This window comes from Gadus chalcogrammus, chromosome 9, assembly GCF_026213295.1.
Source record: "Gadus chalcogrammus isolate NIFS_2021 chromosome 9, NIFS_Gcha_1.0, whole genome shotgun sequence".
Lineage (NCBI taxonomy): Eukaryota > Metazoa > Chordata > Actinopteri > Gadiformes > Gadidae > Gadus > Gadus chalcogrammus.
The window spans coordinates 14204194-14222570 of record NC_079420.1 but is presented as its reverse complement, the minus strand read 5'-3'; the positions used below and the strand labels follow the sequence as shown (position 1 = coordinate 14222570).

The window sequence follows — 18377 nt, the reverse complement described above, 5'->3', positions numbered from 1 at the left end:
TAATTGGCTTACAGCTAAGGAACAAATTTAATCAATACACTTTATTAAATAAACATTCAAACCGACAGCATAAATACATATTTACAAAGTTGAGAGAGCTGATAGGCTAAGTCTAAAGGACTTACCTTCCCTTCTACCCACTTTGACAAACGCTCTCACTCATTCTTACTCACTCTTAATAATATAAATCAACGTGCTCTGAGCTTGGAGTGAGTGTCTGCCCAGGGTCCTGTGGTGTGTGGTCGAATGTCTCCTGCTCTAGACTTCAGAGTCTCTCAGCGATCAGAGGGCAGAATCGCTTGTAGCTCTCTGACACATGGGGTGTAACGCTAATCTGTCTTGCGTGTGCCAACTTCTAATAGGTCTCATATTATAATAAGCTCAAATAAGGTCCCTCCCTTCTGACTTTGAATATGAAGCAACCACTTTATTTATATTTTTCTTTTATGTGAAATACGAAATAATAGAGTTTAAGCGGAGGCAGGACCATGTCGTAGTGTCGCTTTGGTTTCCCATAGATGGCACGTCAGAGTCCCACCCCTAAGTCAACTCAGTCGGTGCCTCCGTCACATTCCTGTAGCTGCGGGTTGTAGTCATATGAACAGCGTCAGCGGACCAACAAGAAAGCTGCCTGAACAATAACACTACATCAGAGCAAATGAGTCGCCCAACAGGCCTCCTCTTCACTTGATAAAGTAACCACTGTGAGTATCGTCTCTTGTTCACACGCATGTCCTCAAGTGTGCTGTTGGAATATATTAAATTAGATTGCTAGTCAAATCATCTTGTTTAATTCAGTTGTCTGTTTGACTCTGACCTCTTCCTGTACTGTCAGTGCGAAAGTATTGTAGCAAAATGACAATGCTTTTGGCGAAGGAAGTTTCACAACTTACCAGGAAGTTAATTGCAGATGTAGCAAATGCATGTGCTTGTAACGCAGACAAACGCATGCATTTGTGAAATACAGGTGTTTTTTCCATGTTGTGTGTTGTCCTTTTTAATCCTCGTTTGAATATAAATAACGTGACATTACTGTGGTCAAGTTGGTAAATGGTATTTCACCATGAAGAGGAAATGAATAACAAATATTTTCCAACGCCAGTGCCACTTGTTTAACTAGAAACACCTGTCACAAAGACCCAGGCTGGAGGAGGTAAACTATAGATGTGACCAAATCTCTGTTTCAACATATAACATAGCTGGATGCACAGTGGCTGTTAAGTAATGATATGTGACCGTGATGGAATAGTCTCTACTTGCGACCACTTTAATTTCTCTTTTGTATAAATGTGCAGATTTGGCACTCGGCCACACAAAAAACTCCATGGTGGGGTTTTCCCATGCTTAACCTGTATGCATGGGGACAGAAACGTAATATGCAGGCTTTGTTGTAGTCTAATAATAAACCTATGTGTAGGACATTGTTAAAAAACATTGTGAGGGAAAAGATTGAAAGAAAGTTGCATGTGTTCATTTCTGTCATTTATTTTTGGTTTGCATGATCAGGGCTTGATTTGTGTGCAGTCTTGAACTGACTCATCCAACACTCATACTGCCATCCTCAGAAGGCAGTCTTCCAAACCAGTGCCCCCTGAATGCAAACCTGCATATGTGCCACCACCATGCCTGGGTTAAACCAGTCAATATGTCCAGGCCAGCAGAATCATCTCAGCGAACCAACAACTTAGTTTTATACTGGTCATCATCACAAGTATGAAACAAGTTTCAGTTCCTGAACCCATAGACCATTGTCAATGTGGCGTAATCATAAGACAAACAGTGGTGTCACTATCAACTGTAATGATGGGTCTGCTTTCATAAGCCAGGGCCGGACCCGCCTTGTTTAGCAGCATTCATCTTGTATGGTAGGACATAATTATGGCTTTACTATAGACACACCGTCTCACCTTTTCTTTAAATGTATGATATATTTTTAGATGATGGTGTGTTATTAGCTCAAAGTTGGTCTAAGTTGTTAAGGCTCTCTGGGTGACGTTAATGTTTTCTACAAAGGGCATTTAACTTGGACAATTTTATTACTAATGTAATCATCTTCTTAAAGGCACACCATAAGCACATTTTTGGTGTACAACCCTACCATGTATTACACGATGGGTTATTGGGTTATGCATGCCAACTGTGACCTAATATATTCTAGGTTTTCCTCAAGACAATGACCAAACTAATCTTCATTGGACACTAGATTGTTGAAATCGGAGAGTGCCCATCCTTTCCACACTGGACTACGTTCCCCATCTCCACACTGGACTACGTTCCCCATCTCCTCCCGACTTCATCTTCCAGGCTCCATCGGATCATTAAAGAGGCGGTTGCTAAGAGATGACGGGCGGTGACATCGTTGAGAGCCCCTGATGTTGAGCAGCCTGAAGCTCCGCTCCTGGTTCACGCCACCTAGCTGCCGTGTGACAGAGCTCCGGGGACGAGGGGGGGGGGGGCCCACTCACCTTCAGACCATGGCCGCCTGTATCAAAACCAGTGCAGCCGCCAGCAACAGCACCAACACCACTACCGCCACCACTGCCACCACCCACACCGCTGTGGGGGGGACCGCAGAGCCCACCCCGGTGAGCGTGGAAGAACCAGCATTCAGGAATGGGGACGCGGCTTCCCCCAGCACCAGCACCAGTACCATCATGGAGAAGACCCGGGAGCTGTTCCAGATGTGTGATGTGGAGGGAAAGGGCTTCGTCACCCGGCGGGACTTGCAGGTGAGGGGGCTGGATGAGGGGGGGGGGGGGGGACTGGAGCTGAAGTGTTAATGTAAAGTTTTCAAGGAAATAGGCCCTTATGTTGGACCGTAATTGGATGAAGAAGTGGTTGTTAGTGAATAATTGTTTTGGCTTGCAGAAGATGAGCGATATGTGACCGTATCAATATGTTTTGTTCGATCTAGATTATGACAATGTGAAAACATATTTGTTCTAAAAAAGATTTAGACATCAATAACTGTATCTAATTAATATAACGATTATTTAACTGAATTTCCTTTTAATTATTATCTTATGTTTTATATTCTTTGTCCATGAACAAGGACTGGATCATGTTCACCACCAAAGTATATAATGAACACCTGTCACACTTTATTTATATATTTATTTTGCAATAAGGCAGCCGTTTAGATAATAACCGCACGATTCTGAAAGCACACGCCTCCATGTTCAATTCAGACCCGCATGAAAGAGACGGACAGGAAGCCACAGCGCGCAAAAGCGCTGAGAAGCGGCGCGGCGGCGGCTTTGTCCTGCGGCTCCTCCAGCCTTATTGTTGTGCAGATGCACGCGGCCCCCCGATATCCATCCCCCCGGCCCGCTCCTTTTGATGATCCACTTGTGAGCCCACGCGGGGACGAGAATAATCCAAGCTTTGATCTGGGGGTTGGTTGTAATAGTTCTCAAATGCGTGAGGTGGTCCCTAATGGCTCTTCTGCTCACATGATAGACAAGCAAGTGAAAAGTGTTATTTAAATACGCGCGTGGATCCAGCACATCCTCAACAGCTCTACCCCGGCCCTGAAATCTCTGTTTAGGTTACGCATGGTTAATACCACGTGATGTGTTCTGCCCGCAGAGAGGGTTAAGGTACAATAAATGCAACTGCAATATATTTAGCTATTCACACACACACACTCACACACACACACACACACACACACACACACACACACACACACACACACACACACACACACACACACACACACACACACACACACACTTTTAACAATGTTTTATGTATTGCCAAAGTTTCATGCCAACATTGAAAGTCATGACCTATAGCATAACGTTTTCTGTGTCGTCTTGAACAGCGGTTAAACATGGAGGTGCCCCTCAACGCGGACGAGCTGGAGAAGGTGTTCGACACCCTGGACACTGACGGAAACGGCTACCTCACACTCAACGAGTTTTCTTCTGGCTTCAGTACGTTTCCACATTGTTTTTTTTACAGATTTGTTATTCTATATCAGGCTAATTATTTTAATTGTTCTTTTTAATTTTATTTATTTTTATATTTAAAAGTTGCACAATCTCTGCAGGCACTGCCACTTTTCATTTCACTGCATTTCTTGTATAGACTGAATATGTGACTTATAAAACTCTTGAATCTTGAGACACGGTTCCCCGCGGATCAAAGCCCACGGTACGAGTCCCTGAAGCCAAGCTCTTAACCCCACAGCCTGTCGTTCCTCTAGGTGAGTTCCTGTGTTCCCAGAGGAGCTCAGTGACGGAGGAGGCTAGGAGGCCGAGCAAAGGCAGGTCAGAAGCCATGTCCCAGAGCCAGTGGGAGACCAAGCTGGTGGCCAGCGAGGATGAGGAGGAGAAACACTTCTGCATGCTCATGGAGTCTCTGGGGGCAAGCAATGTGTTTGAAGAGTGAGTTCCTGAGTTTACTCTATGAGTGTGTTTGTGTTTCCGTTTGTATTTGCTCACGGTTGTTTTTGCGTTCATGTGTCATTGTGTGTATTTGCACACACTCTGTTTGTGCTGTTGGGGTTGAAGGTCATCACTATCCCCCTCTCATACCTTAAGTCAACGTGGTGCCATACTGTGAGAGTCACGCCCGCTGTCCTAAACAAACCAAACACGTTCCTACTCTGTTAGGTTTGTCCTTTCTTCTCATGTAACATGCCTAAATATTAAGGAACAAAATCCCTAATACCCTCTTAAGTCTATCATATTGCTGACCATACAAAATGCCGTACCATTGAAACAGATTATCTCCATGGACTACAATAATATTTCACTTTTCATTTATTTATTTTATCCCGGATATTTGTATCTTCACCTTTTTAGTAATTTGAATAAGTATCTCAATATGACTAGAGAATCGTCAGGAAATATATATGCGGTTTCCCTGGAAAAGACTGTACCATATGGTTAAAAATTGTCCAGATGGAATATAAAGGTTAAATGGCATACAGCGCATGTACATGTACGGCAAAATGGTCAAAATAAGGGTTGATCGTGATTAGGCTGATGAACGGCAGGTGTGTAGGAAGGAACCAGACGTGTGCATGATGAACTCCATTGGGTCCTAGTGCCAACAGTGATATACATTCACAGACGCCGCAGGGACTGCTTGACCCAATGCTGCGATTAGTCAACAAGCCGCCATGTTGGAAAGGCCAAGAGCAGCCTGATGGCAAATACAATCAAACCGGAGACCTGTCGCTTGTCGTGAGCTCTATCAGGTTTCTCAACCGATTTTAAAAATTATTTTTCTTTGCCTTGTATAAAAAAACGGCTCATTGAAGTTTGTTGAGATAGCAAACATTTTAGTGGTTTGTTGTAGTTTTAGAAAGAAAGGTGAACTTGTTGACTTGTATTAGTTTACAGGCCAGCCTTTCGGATATGGTGGTGATTGTTGACGTATGATCCAAAGTGCCAATACAGCTTCCGTGTATTTTATATCTTAATGCCAGTGCCGGCCCATCTGTTTTCTTGTGCCAAGGCAGGTCTATCACGATTGGGCCTCAAATAGGTCTGGCAGCTGCCAATCATAAAGCTGCTGACATTATAATCCTAGCCTATGATTACACGGCTTACTTGGCATGAAGGGGTACGTCAATAACTGTGTCTTCAAGAGGGAGAGAAGAGCATCCTCCAATGCCTGAGTGGACTCACCTTTAGCAAATAACAGGAGCTCAATAAAAGTCAACAGTGAATGAATGAAGTTCATTCTATTGACTTCAGCATGCCTGCCAGCCCAGGCTGTCATTACACAACACATCACTTTTCAGTCATGGTCAGAATAGGATATAGTTATGGGATATTGCCCTCAGTGTTTTATCAAGCGGAACTTGATGAAAACTTTATTTGTGGATTTTCAAACCACAATGGCGTGAGTTCACAAAACCAAAAGCCAGACATTGGTAATTTATGTTTCTTTGAGCTTTTTTGTTAATAGCTTCAAGGCAAACGCAATGTTCCTCTGGAGGTACGGGTAAATGGATGTTGTGGAGAGTGTGTTGACGATGGCTGGTTGAAGCGGCCTCTCCAAGCCCCAGAGTCCAATCAGTCTGCCTCTGCGCCAGGTGAGGCTGCTCAAACCAGCCACCTTCCACACACTCTCCACGTGGGTATTCAATCATGACCCTCTGCTGACACATCTGTCAAGTTGTTTTTTTCCTCAGTACCAGTTTCCCAAACTTGTGTTTTCTGCCTTCTCCTGTGTATCCCATTAGTCCCAGTGAGGTGCGCAGTCTGTGGGCTCAGCTGAGTCGGGACGAGCCCCACCTCCTCTCTAACTTCGAGGAGTTCCTGGCCCGGGTGACCGTGCAGATCAAGGACGCCAACCAGGAGAAGAGGGAGATGGAGAGCGCCATGAGAAGGTCAGCCCGCAGGAGCGGTGTTGATAGATGTTTTGGGGATCACGTCGACAATACATTTAATACACCGTCCCTATTGGTTTATTCATGAAGGAAAGCGGCCACACACGACGACGAGATCCAGTCCTTGTATGAGGAGATGGAGCAGCAGATTAAAGATGAAAAGGACCGTATCCTCCTGCAGGTATCTGTGTATTGCAAGCTTACGTTGACCCTGATACTGCTCTCTCTCTCTCTCTCTCTCTCTCTCTCTCTGTCTCTATCTCTATCTCTATCTCTATCTCTATCTCTGTCTCTGTCTCTGTCTCTGTCTCTGTCTCTGTCTCTCTCTCTCTCTCTCTCTCTCTCTCTCTCTCTCTCTCTCTCTCTCTCTCTCTGTCTCTGTCTCTGTCTCTGTCTCTGTCTCTGTCTCTGTCTGTGTGGTTTTAACAATTGTGATATAATTGTACTCCGCCTATTCACAGGCATCTCCTCTCCCTGCTCTCTTCCCTATTTTTACAAACATTATAATTGAGATGGAAGTCAGGAATGAATCTTATCTTGTATATATTTCCCCTCTTATAAACTTGATGTGGTCACTCAGTCTTGGTCTTGCATGTGTTATTGTAGCATATCTGAGCCTTGAGTCAAGACAGTATTTAATGCAGACAGAAGGAGAATGTGACGGGTTTAGATAACAGTCCAATGAACTCTGATTCCCCGTGCCCTCCGGCTGCAGGATTCCGAGCAGTTCCTGACTCGCAGCCAAGACCTGGCGGTCCAGCTGTCCAGCAAGGAGAGCGAGCTGGACCAGCTGTTCCAGAAGCAGAGCAGGGTGAGAAAGCCCTACCTTCATCATCTGAAACCACGTGGTACAACTTCCTCCTCTTCCCTGTATGGACTGAAAGGCCCTTCATGAAAGGGTTAATGCGTGTATATTTCATGGGATTAGTATTATCACTCTATTCAACGCACCAGTGCAGAAGAAACTATTTGGGTAACTTAATATTCTGAATCTTGGCAAATTTACATTGACCCCATGTAATTTGAGTTGTAATTTATAGTTGGAGGCATGATTCTTTCACAAAGTGTTTTGTCCAATCAAACTGGCTGTGCAACTGTGTGACTCAAACTAGCGTAGCTCTGCTGGCTGGGTGGTGTGAGTGGGAGGGGTTTGGGAGTGTCGATTTAAATACTTGTATAGAATATATGATGTGATTTTATTACTTTGATTATTGGAATCCCATTGGATCATTATGGCCCACAGATGTGTCTGTACCATTTAAGGTACAAGCTAGACGAAATGTTACACATTGTGTCTTTAACCCACTATGACACACCTGTAAAACAGGACTGTAAGTACGCTATACTACTAAACATCCTGTTTAAGACATAACACTTATAGTGGCGTTCTGGGTGAGGTTAGAAAAACAACATCCTGTCATTGAATGAATCAGAAAAGTCTCTCTCTGTCTCTGTGTGTCTCTATGTCTGTGTCTGTCTCTATGTTTGTGTGTGTCTCTCTTTCTCTGTCTGTCTCTATGTCTGTGTCTGTCTCTGTCTCTCTGTCTCTGTGTGTCTCTGTGTCTCTCTATGTCTGTGTCTGGCTCTATGTCTGTGTGTGTCTCTATGTCTGTGTGTGTCTCTATGTCTGTGTGTGTCTCTATGTCTGTGTGTGTCTCTTTGTCTGTATGTCTCTCTGTCTGTGTGTGTCTCTCTGTCTGTGTGTGTCTCTATGTCTGTGTATGTCTCTGTGTGTCTCTATGTCTGTGTGTGTCTCTATGTCTGTGTGTGTCTCTATGTCTGTGTGTCTCTCTGTCTGTGTGTGTCTCTCTGTTTGTGTGTGTCTCTATGTCTGTGTGTGTCTCTCTGTCTGTGTGTGTCTCTATGTCTGTGTGTGTCTCTATGTCTCTGTGTGTGTCTCTATGTCTCTATGTGTCTCTATGTCTGTGTGTGTCTCTATGTCTGTGTGTCTCTATGTCTGTGTGTGTCTCTCTGTCTGTGTGTGTGTCTCTATGTCTGTGTGTGTCTCTATGTCTGTGTGTGTCTCTATGTCTCTGTGTGTCTCTTTGTCTGTGTGTGTCTCTATGTCTGTGTGTATCTCTATGTCTGTGTGGGTCTCTCTGTCTGTGTGTGTGTCTCTATGTCTGTGTGTGTCTCTATGTCTGTGTGTCTCTATGTCTGTGTCTGTCTCTATGTCTCTGTGTGTCTCTATGTCTCTGTGTGTCTCTATGTCTGTGTGTGTCTCTATGTCTGTGTGTCTCTCTGTCTCTGTGTGTCTCTATGTCTGTGTGTGTCTCTATGTCTCTGTGTGTCTCTATGTCTCTGTGTGTCTCTATGTCTCTGTGTGTCTCTATGTCTGTGTGTGTCTCTCTGTCTGTGTGTGTCTGTCATGTCCAGTTGGAGCGGCAGTGCACGGAGCTGCACAGCGAGCAGCACGTGACCAAAGAGGAGAACGTGAAGCTGAGGCAGACCAACGAGGAGCTAGTGTCGGAGCTGGACCTCACCAACCAGGAGCTGGCGCTGGCCCAGGAACAGCTGGGCCAACTGCAGGAGCAGTCCTCACGCCTCCAGCAGCAGAAGGAGATGTGAGTCCTGGCTGCTTTAGTTCCTCACTTTGTGGACGGGCTGTGGAAGGCCGTTGTCGGACGTGTAGTGGTGCCTGAAGTGACTTTTGAGGTTGTTTGCTAGTCTCTTCACTTCTGGAGGATTGCGTTGTTGATGAAGCACCCTCATTTGTAATGCACTGGACTCTCTGCCTTAAACCCGCCTGGATATATTTTCAGAAAAACACATTTTCTCTCCAGAAGTCCCAGTCACATTTCCGAAGCTATACGGAAGTAAAGGCCTTTGTGTTTGTGGATGTTGGATGCATGTGAGAGGACGTTCAAAACAGAGGGGTCAAGTATGCGACCTTACCTCACCCACTTCTTGTCGTTTGCCACCAGGGAGATGTACAGGATCACTGAGGGTCTGCAGAGGGAGCAGGCCAGCCTGATTAAACAACTGGACCTGCTGAGGTATGTCCAGCCAGCCGGCCACTAGAGGGAGTACGTTCACTGCGCTGTCGTGTTTTCTTTGCCGTCGCACTGTAGGCTGCACAACATGTTCACCGCTTCATCATCAGTGAGGAGCAACAGCAGAGTGAAAGGATTAAAGCGTAATGCAATCTATAAAACACTTTGGATGGATAGACCGCTGCCATGCTAGAACAATTCCATTTCAATTCACTTATACAGTTGTAATCTGTTTTTGATACGTTCTGCTGTTGTGCTTGGTCTTAATGTTTTTTTTGTTGTCTAGGGAAATGAACAAACACCTTCGGGATGAACGTGACATGTGCTACCTGGTATTGTTGCATTGGAATCTATTAGATAGAGAATCGGTTTAACTGCATCCATATAAATCATTACTTTTAGCTCGGCCACTAAAATAATTGTTTTGTCTTACAGACACCAAAGAACTCTGTGCCAAACCAAAATTGCAGCCAGATGCCGTTTTTAAATACTGTGAATCCTACAACAAAGCGGTTAAGGTAAAACCCCTTTTAACTAAACACGGTAATCGATTAGGAAAAATAGAATGCTTTGGAAAGTAATTCACCTCATTCACTAGCTGTGTGAAGCTGCCATCTGGGTGATGCATGGTTCTAAGTATGTGCCAAAATGCTAAACCCACACTAGCTATCATAGTCAAGAGGTGAGGAATTATTATGGAAACAAAATTGGGAAAATCTGTGTGAGTGCAAATAACTGTTCTGATTGAACAGTTTTCTTAATAAATATCTTTGTTTCTCATAAGAAAAATCCCTTTCTCTGTATTTTCGCAAGTTCATACACTCAGAATGGACCTTGTTTTACCTATATTTGTATATCTTTGTTGGTGCATAAAATAATTCTGTCTGTGATGGCAAGTTACCAGAATGTATGCCTCACTGTGAGTGAGTGCTGGCACTACCCTAGAGGGTTTCTGTTGGAATTAACCATTTTGTTGGGAGGGATTATTGGTGAACACTCTTAATATGCAGTCAGTATTGGCTCTGTACTTGTTGTTATGGAAATATGATTTCCATAAATGTAAATATATTGGTTTTTTTATGTCTTTTTTCCCGTAGGCTTGAAAGTGTTTGATTGCTGGATAAATGTGTTTAGTATACTTAATACATTTGTATACATCAAACTTGCTAAAAGAAAAAAAAGGATTTTAATAAAGGAAAATCCCTTTTTGTCAAGAGAGCACCAACCTATTGAAACTTCAACCGGTGCTCCGAAGTTTTTTGAAGTTGGGAGCTACGTATCAAGACCTGTTTCCCCACAGCGAGGAGGTCAGAGGGATCCCCCGCGCAGCCAAGGACGCCCCCCCAGCCAGCAGGCCCGCGCCCCTGTGGACCCCCAGCCAGGGGGAGGCTGCGGAGGGCCGGACGGGGGGGCGCTCCAGAGGACACCTCCAGAGGATCATCTCCATTGAGGAGGACCCCCTGCCCCAGCTGCTGCAGGCCCCTCCCCCGCTGCAGACCTGGAGCCGGGTGGAGGAGGAGGTGGAGGAGGTGGAGGAGGGCATGGACTTGGTGATGAGCGATATCCGCTCCCCCGCGCCCCAGGCAGCACGGGACAAAGACGCGCCCACCTCCCCCCGAGGTCAGCCGGTGGGCAAGGAGACCAGCTTTAAGGTGAGCCTTATGACGCAGTGGGCGCCGCCTACTCTGGACGAGACAGCGGATGGGGTCCCCCTGGTTTGGCTTCTTGACCATGTCCGGTTATGGGGGGCCTTGGAGGGGTAGAGGATAGTTTAACCGTAGTAACGTGAGAGAGGTTTGGCCTTTTGGTTTCACACAGGGTAATCGGTTACATCACTTTAACAACCTACAGAATATATAACGTCTCCCACTGCTATATTAAGGATCCTGCGATGCTAACCCCAGCCTTGCCTCTAATGCTGTTCAGGAGGAAGCGGCAATTTTGCCCCCTGACCGCCTCTTCAAGATCATTCTAGTGGGGAACTCCAGCGTTGGGAAGACCTCCCTCCTGAAGCGCTTTTGTGACGACTGCTTCCACCCCGGCACCTCGGCTACTGTGGGTATGTAGAGCAGAGAGACAGGACAGCTGGGCATATATACTGACTGACTGACTGACTGACTGACTGACTGACTGACTGACTGACTCCCACTCCTACATATTTCTTCCTGAGAACCGAGATATCCAAACAGCTGACATGGAGGTCAAACTATAAATTCCCAATGCACTTTGGTCACTGTTTCACACAGAAAGTTGCAAAACAATGTAAAGGAAAGCTGTCAGGGATTGCAATACTGTTTGTGTCCAATCCCAAATAATTCCCCAAACAGTAAAGCATATAATAAGTCTGATATGAAAAAGTAACACCTATTAATGTTTATAAGAAGCTAACAAGATGATGATAATGTGACATATTGCAGGACACCCTTATAGTTATGGAAAGATAATAACCCAATCCTGCTTCTATGGTTAGGCGTGGACTACAGTGTGAAGACAATACTGGTGGACAACAGCCAGGTGGCGCTGCAGATGTGGGACACGGCAGGGCAGGAGAGGTGAGGCGTAGCGCCAGCACATCCGACCCAGGCCATTACTCTGTCTGGATAGAGGGATTGATGTGGGGGTTCTGAGCTCCCCTGGTTTGGCAGTTTGCTCATTAAATTCACATTGTTTGTAAAAAACCAACATATTCCTGTCCTGTCGTTCCAGGAGACTCTTAAGGCTTGAGAGGGTAGGTGGGGGGGAGTAACCTGCAAAGCTAGACTACCCATATTTCCAATTTGTCTGAGTTGTTTCTCGAGGCACCCTTAAAGAGCCCACAAAGAGACATTTTAAAAACAAAACAATAACTTCCGAAGCCTTTTTGAGTGGATGCAGACAGACACAGCACAGGGGCGTGCACAGGAATCGTTTTGGTAAATGGGAAATAGACTGCATTTATATAGCGCTTTTTTCCAGAGCGCTTCACAATATCGCCTGACTTTCACCAGTTCACCACACATTTACACAACGACGGCAGAGTCAACCATGCAAGCAACCTTGCGGTTACCAGCCCTACATCCAGAGATCCTGCCGGCGTTTTTCCGGCGAAGCGTCAACCATCAGCTTAACAAAAGCTCTGCCGCTCACCTCGTCTCACCTGCTGTTGGCTCCGCCCCCTCCTGCAGGTACCGCAGCATCACCAAGCAGTTCTTCCGCAAGGCCGACGGCGTGGTGGTTATGTACGACATCACGTCTGAGCTCACTTTCACCGGCGTGAGGCAGTGGTTGACCAGTGTGCAGGTGAGGCCCGTGCTTATTGCTGCCACAAACAGCTGTACAATGGAGGGAAACGCAAAGGTGTCCGTATCCATCAGGAGGAAAAAGGTTTTGAGTTAAAAAATAATAATAAGTGAATTTCAAGAACGATAATGCATTCATTAAGTTCTTAATAACTGTTAATGCACATTTGAATGGATTTGCGAAAAGTAGATGTTGGTATAAGATGTCAAATTTTTCGGGGTAATATTAAGATCGATATTGGTAGATTAGTAGAAGTAATCTGATACCGTATGGATGGCTGCTCATGTATTATACGGTTTCATTCATATTCTGATGGCAATAAAAGGAGTTTGGAGGTTTTAATAGCCTCTACAAGCCTAATCATCTCATGTGTTTTTATGATTTTCTTTTATTGTCTGCCTTTAGGAAGATGCAGATGAGGAAATCCCTGTAATGATCCTGGGGAACAAAACAGACAAGGAGAGGGAGAGGCAGGTCCAAACTGCAGCGGGGGAGAGACTAGCTAAGGTCCGTTTGTCTCTCTTGTAAAATAAGCTCTTGGCTCAATGCTAATGAGCGGATTCAGTCTACCTCTGACCTAATCTAAATAAGTTAAACGTTAGAGGCTTAATGATTCAGAAAAGCTAACACTATATTTACGTAATTTGGTATAATTAGTTATATTTATGGTTTGCTTCATTATTAATTATTATTCTACCTTAGACAAGTTCATGCTTCATTTCATTACATATTTTTAGTTTCATGTATAGTCTATTCCATGTGACCTTTTACTTCATTAGGTTAATGTACAAAACAGCATTCATGCATACATTGTTATTGGCTCTGGCTTCACCTGAAAAGGGGAAAATGAATTTACATTAGCTGAAGTGAACATAAATGGGCTGTGGACATAACATAGCTACATTTGCATGGTGAGATTAGCTCACACTGCCCTATTCCAGAGGCCTCCCGTCTCCCAGTGAACCCCATTATACACAGGAATCCACACATAATGGTGCTCCATTAGTACAACTTGCTTGTTTATCATTGTGCTTGTGCAGAAAGCCATTAGTTCAATTCATCCCAACCTCTGATATTATCGTTATTCTCCTCTTTCTGCCTGATCATCAGCGACAAAAAACTGTTTGGTCGCATCCACAGCTTTCTGCATTCGGGCCTTTTCCTTGTTTGTGGATAATTACAGCCATCATGGTCGCTTGTCTCTCTCTACTTACAGGACGGCCAGTTCATTTTCTATGAATGCAGCGCGTGCTCGGGACACAATGTGATGGAATCCATGGTGCATATGGCGAGGTGAGCATTGTCCCTTTGTAATGGAGAAACCACACTAAACGTTAACAAATATGTAATTATTCATTAATTTTCTCCCTACGAGAAGCACAAAGAACACCAGATTGAAATCAGTCTGTTGGTTTGGGAAACGGAACAGGGAGAATGAGAAGTGCTGCCAATTATATTGTGCCATTTGTGTTTCTCAATACGTGAGCTGGCTTTATATTTCTGTGCACAGCCCGTGCGCGACTTTTCTGATTCATCACTTTAATGTGTACACAAGGGGGCAGTATAGGGCTTTCATCCCCAACAAACATTCGTTAAACAAGTGTGAATCTGGAAAATGAATCATGCGACGCTCTGCAAAAAATACATTCATGTGAAAAACTTTTAACAAAATGTGGGCCTACTGCTGAAAAGCTGTTGGTGTATGTCACAACCCACGGAAAATACATTGTTTTGATTATGTCGAGTGCATTCACTAGGATACTGAAGGAACAAGAGGACAGAGCCAAGGAGAAGACGGTCCTTCTGGCGCACAGCCCCTCACAGAAGACGCGTGCGTGCTGCTGACCACACACGCATGCACACGCACACACGGTGAAGTCCGTCTCTGGATGTAGTAGACTTTGCATGGACTTTTAGACTGCAAACTCTGTTCTCCCACTCCCTTTACTGTCAGCTCACAGACCCAATGGTTCAGTCGCACATTCAAGAGCATATTTTAAAGATATTTTATTAAAAATATATAAATGGTTACGTGTAAACAGTAAAAAATAGATTAAAATTGTATTTTTGTAGTAGTGTTGTACATAACCCGATGTTATTACTGATGTTCTATTGTTGGATATGTTGTCAGTGTTATTTATCAAAGATTTTGTGCCAGTCATTGTATTGATTCTATTGGCCACCACACGTATTTATTTATCATCAATGTATCTTTAGCAGGCCCAAGATATGAATGATTAGAGGACTGATGGAAAGACCAAGGATGTACAATGGGTTTTACTGTTTGGCATTGGACTATTGTCACGCTGCACTTTGAAATGGTTAATAGCAGAAATCATAGTAACAATACAATCACTTTAATTTCATAGCACCTTTCATTACAATTCACAAAGTGCTTCACATTAACACATGGCAATGACAGTATAATGTAATGAAAGAATGGTGATCATAGGAAAACTGAATAACAAATATGGGCTTAACTGAGTGCCTCATTAACCTACTGTAGCGTCATCGTGTTCATGTGGAATCATTGTTTATTCATGTTAATTGTGGAATTTTGAACGGCTCATTCAACCAATTATCCTAATGTTTACATTCCCCATTACATTCTTATAGCCTTCTGACTATGTGGCCATCGAGATTCACCAGCATTTCGCATCATTAGGGGAACTTGTTTTGTCTGCTTAATGCTTGAATGGCTCACGATTCAGACTTGTACTTCTAATCAGCGCAGGGTGTTCTCGACATGTTGTGAGGCACATAACCCTGACATTTGGTCTAAATAAAGTGTTGAGCGGGACAATGGGCAGATCTGTCCCAGAGGTCTTTATTGGTGAACTGGATCGATGTCTAGGTGATTTACTGGAGGAGGTAGCGTTCCAAGCACCACCTTGTTAAAGACCTTTCTGAGAGCAGGCGAACAACATCACCATCTTTGAAGATCAAGGATCAACACTCATGAGACCCCATTGGAACATGTCTCCACACGTATAAATTTTTTTTAAGTTAACCAGCCAAAACACTCCAATCCTGACTCAATTATGAATGCAACTAATTAGATATGTAAGCAAAATAGACACCCATTGCTGGCTGTTAAATCCTCTCAGAAAGGACCCGTTGGATGCATTTGAGAACAGTGCAAAAATTCTGGCCAAACCCTGGGCTGACCTGCAGTATTGTGCAATATAGTGATACCAGATAAATTATACCAATAGTTCAAAGGTCCGTCTATGGGACTGGAAACAAAACGTCTGGAAAAAAAGTCAAGGCATTTAAAATATGTACGCTATCAGAATCGATTGCAGAGTGAGTAGAACACCGTGTTCGGAGTGCTGTCAGAGCAGTGAGCACCCATCTTATCATAAAGCACACAGCACTGAAACAAGGACTCACGGCAGAGACACATCAACTGTTACATGTACCACACACACACACACACACACACACACACACACACACACACACACACACACACACACACACACACACACACACACACGCACACACACACATATACCATTCACTCACGTGGTGAAGTGCTGCAATTTCCCCGTATTTCAAGCAAATGGATTTAAATTGAAGGGTTTCTCTAACAAAGCGCTTCACGAATGTATCAACACTTCAGGATGTTGAATGTTATGTTTAAATGGACGGTCAAAACAGACGGTCACCTAGCGGCTACATCACTCACATCTTACACATCAACAACCATCAACATGTATTGTAATGCAACGAGAATGGAAAACATTCAACGATTCAAGAGGTGTTAACATTCAGAGTTGTCTCAAGTAACAGTCAGTTTGAAGAACCCCGCACTTATTCCCTACAAGGTGACATGGCTGCTGACATGCCATGCCTTCGTTGAAGCATTTATTATATTTTTGACCTGGACTAATCTCCTAGCACCTTCCTTAGTTTTGACCGTATCCCTTTTGTGCTTCTGGTCCGAAGGGGCAGGCTCTTCTCCCTTGGTGTGTTGTTTGGGGCTGTCACCTGACAACATCCTCCCGTACGCCCATCCTAGCGCATCTTGTAGTCGTGGGATATGGCTGCCTCACACAGCTGGCCTTTAAAATCCAGCTCAAAGGTGAAGTCCAAGTCACGCTGCATTGCCAGAGAGAGAAGCAGAGATGGGTGGTGGGAGAGAAGGAGAGAGAGAGAGAGAGAGAGAGAAAGAAGAGGAGTAAAAGTGAATGATGGAATAATAGACAGGTTGAAAGAGAATAGGTGAAGAGGGAGGGGGATGGAAGAGAGCAAGAGACGGATGAACCCATTTTGACCGAAACAAGATGAAAGATGAGAGGTCATAATTCATTTAGCTAGGCTTCACTGAGCAGGGGGTCAACTTGTGGCCAAGAGCACAACATACTTACTCTGAATAAAATACACAGGGTGCGTGTGTGTGTGTGTGTGTGTGTGTGTGTGTGTGTGTGTGTGTGTGTGTGTGTGTGTGTGTGTGTGTGTGTGTGTGTGTGTGTGTGTGTGTGTGTGTGTGTGTGTGTGTGCGAGTGTGCATGCATGCCTGCGTTTGTGTGTTGCGTGTGCGAAAGGTGCTGGGGATGGTCTGTTGAAACATGAGCAGCTCGGTTGGCCTGAAGGGTTAGAGGTCACGGAGCGACCAGCTCAGCGGAGGAATGTGTTTGTCTGCAGTGATAACACTAACACACATGCTCACTGGTGTTGAAAGCACAGGAAAGTCGTTCCCTCAGTAAGATGCATCGATCGGAAAAAGTCTTCGTGCTGCATTTATCCAAACCCGAAAGGATCCTACGAGATATCCTCATTTTAACTCTGTTATGCACCACACCTGCACAGTCACGTGCACACATTCGTATTCACAAGGATGCGTGTTGTACGCATTATGCACACATTGCAGCACCCCACTCACGTACATTATTCTTCTCGTTGGGCTGCAGAGCGATGCTGCCGGTGATCTCCTCCCCCCTCCTGACGGTCAGGTAATCCTCCAGGTAGAACACCGTCTGTTTCCAGTGGGTGTACGGAGCGTCTGGAGCTGGGACAGATGAGACACCACCAGCACTCGGTTGGCACGGCCGTTCAGTCCTGACCAGGTCTCCACAGCCTTGTGGTTTGGGGTTATCGGCAGCAAAAAACAACATCCCATGTCCGTGTGTGTGAGCGTGTGCGAGTGTGTGTGTGTGTTTGTGTGTGTGTGTTTGTGGGTCTTCTGGCTGCCAACAGCTGACAGCCTGAAAAGCCGATACACAAACGAGTTTCCAACTTCCTGAACATCCGCTGATTACCCGTGAGGTCGATTCTACTGACAATTGACTTTCTATCCCGAGGCCACTATCTCCCCCCCCCCCATCTCTTACCGCATGCCTCCTTTGTGAGCCGCTGACACTGTCTGCTAGTCGTCAGCATAACGGCTGCTGCGGCTGCTGCTAGCGTTAGCCCTGGCCCTGTTAGTGTGTGGCCGGGCGTGGAGATGTTGACGGCTCCGCTCTGCTTTGCAATGCTAATTGAATAGGCGAGATTGTATATTGTGTTGTTCTCCTGAGCGGGAGGGAATTATAATCTCTGGTGGGCCACACATAAACATTTGCTACACGCACACACACCCGCCCACAGACAGACAGACACACAGACACAAAGACACACAGACAGAGAGACAGAGAGACAGAGACAAACATAGACGGAGACCAACACACAGACAGAGACCCACACACACACACACACACACACACACACACACACACACACACACACACACACACACACACACACACACACAC

The 18377-nt window shown here is 44.9% G+C and overlaps 2 protein-coding genes across 8 annotated transcripts in view; one reads left to right on the top strand and one right to left on the bottom strand.

Moving 5' to 3' along the window:
• Positions 1 to 314: 314 nt before the first annotated feature.
• On the top strand, positions 315 to 16040 carry cracr2aa (calcium release activated channel regulator 2Aa). 7 transcript variants are annotated; one of them, XM_056598242.1, is made up of 19 exons: positions 315 to 704; positions 1823 to 1865; positions 2204 to 2729; positions 3827 to 3938; positions 4211 to 4391; positions 6203 to 6349; positions 6440 to 6530; positions 7065 to 7160; positions 8726 to 8913; positions 9274 to 9345; positions 9629 to 9674; positions 9778 to 9860; positions 10643 to 10994; positions 11269 to 11401; positions 11813 to 11894; positions 12507 to 12621; positions 13027 to 13128; positions 13838 to 13914; positions 14379 to 16040. In XM_056598242.1, exons 3-19 carry the CDS (start codon positions 2373 to 2375, stop codon positions 14464 to 14466), a joined length of 2322 nt encoding a protein of 773 aa, XP_056454217.1. In that variant the 5' UTR covers positions 315 to 704; positions 1823 to 1865; positions 2204 to 2372; the 3' UTR covers positions 14467 to 16040. The 7 variants fall into 7 exon arrangements, with proteins under 7 accessions (XP_056454217.1, XP_056454214.1, XP_056454212.1 ...); XM_056598239.1 differs by having other exon boundaries at positions 1566 to 1865; XM_056598237.1 differs by having other exon boundaries at positions 315 to 1711.
• LOC130388749 (protein arginine N-methyltransferase 8-B) overlaps positions 14391 to 18377 on the bottom strand; it is a 17791-nt gene continuing 13804 nt past the window's right edge. Inside the window, exons 9-10 of the mRNA XM_056598248.1 lie at positions 17514 to 17635; positions 14391 to 16725 (exon numbers count right to left, since the gene is read on the bottom strand). Coding sequence (XP_056454223.1) covers positions 16642 to 16725; positions 17514 to 17635 — 206 coding nt within the window. The 3' untranslated portion in view covers positions 14391 to 16641. The remainder of the gene's footprint in view (positions 16726 to 17513; positions 17636 to 18377) is intronic.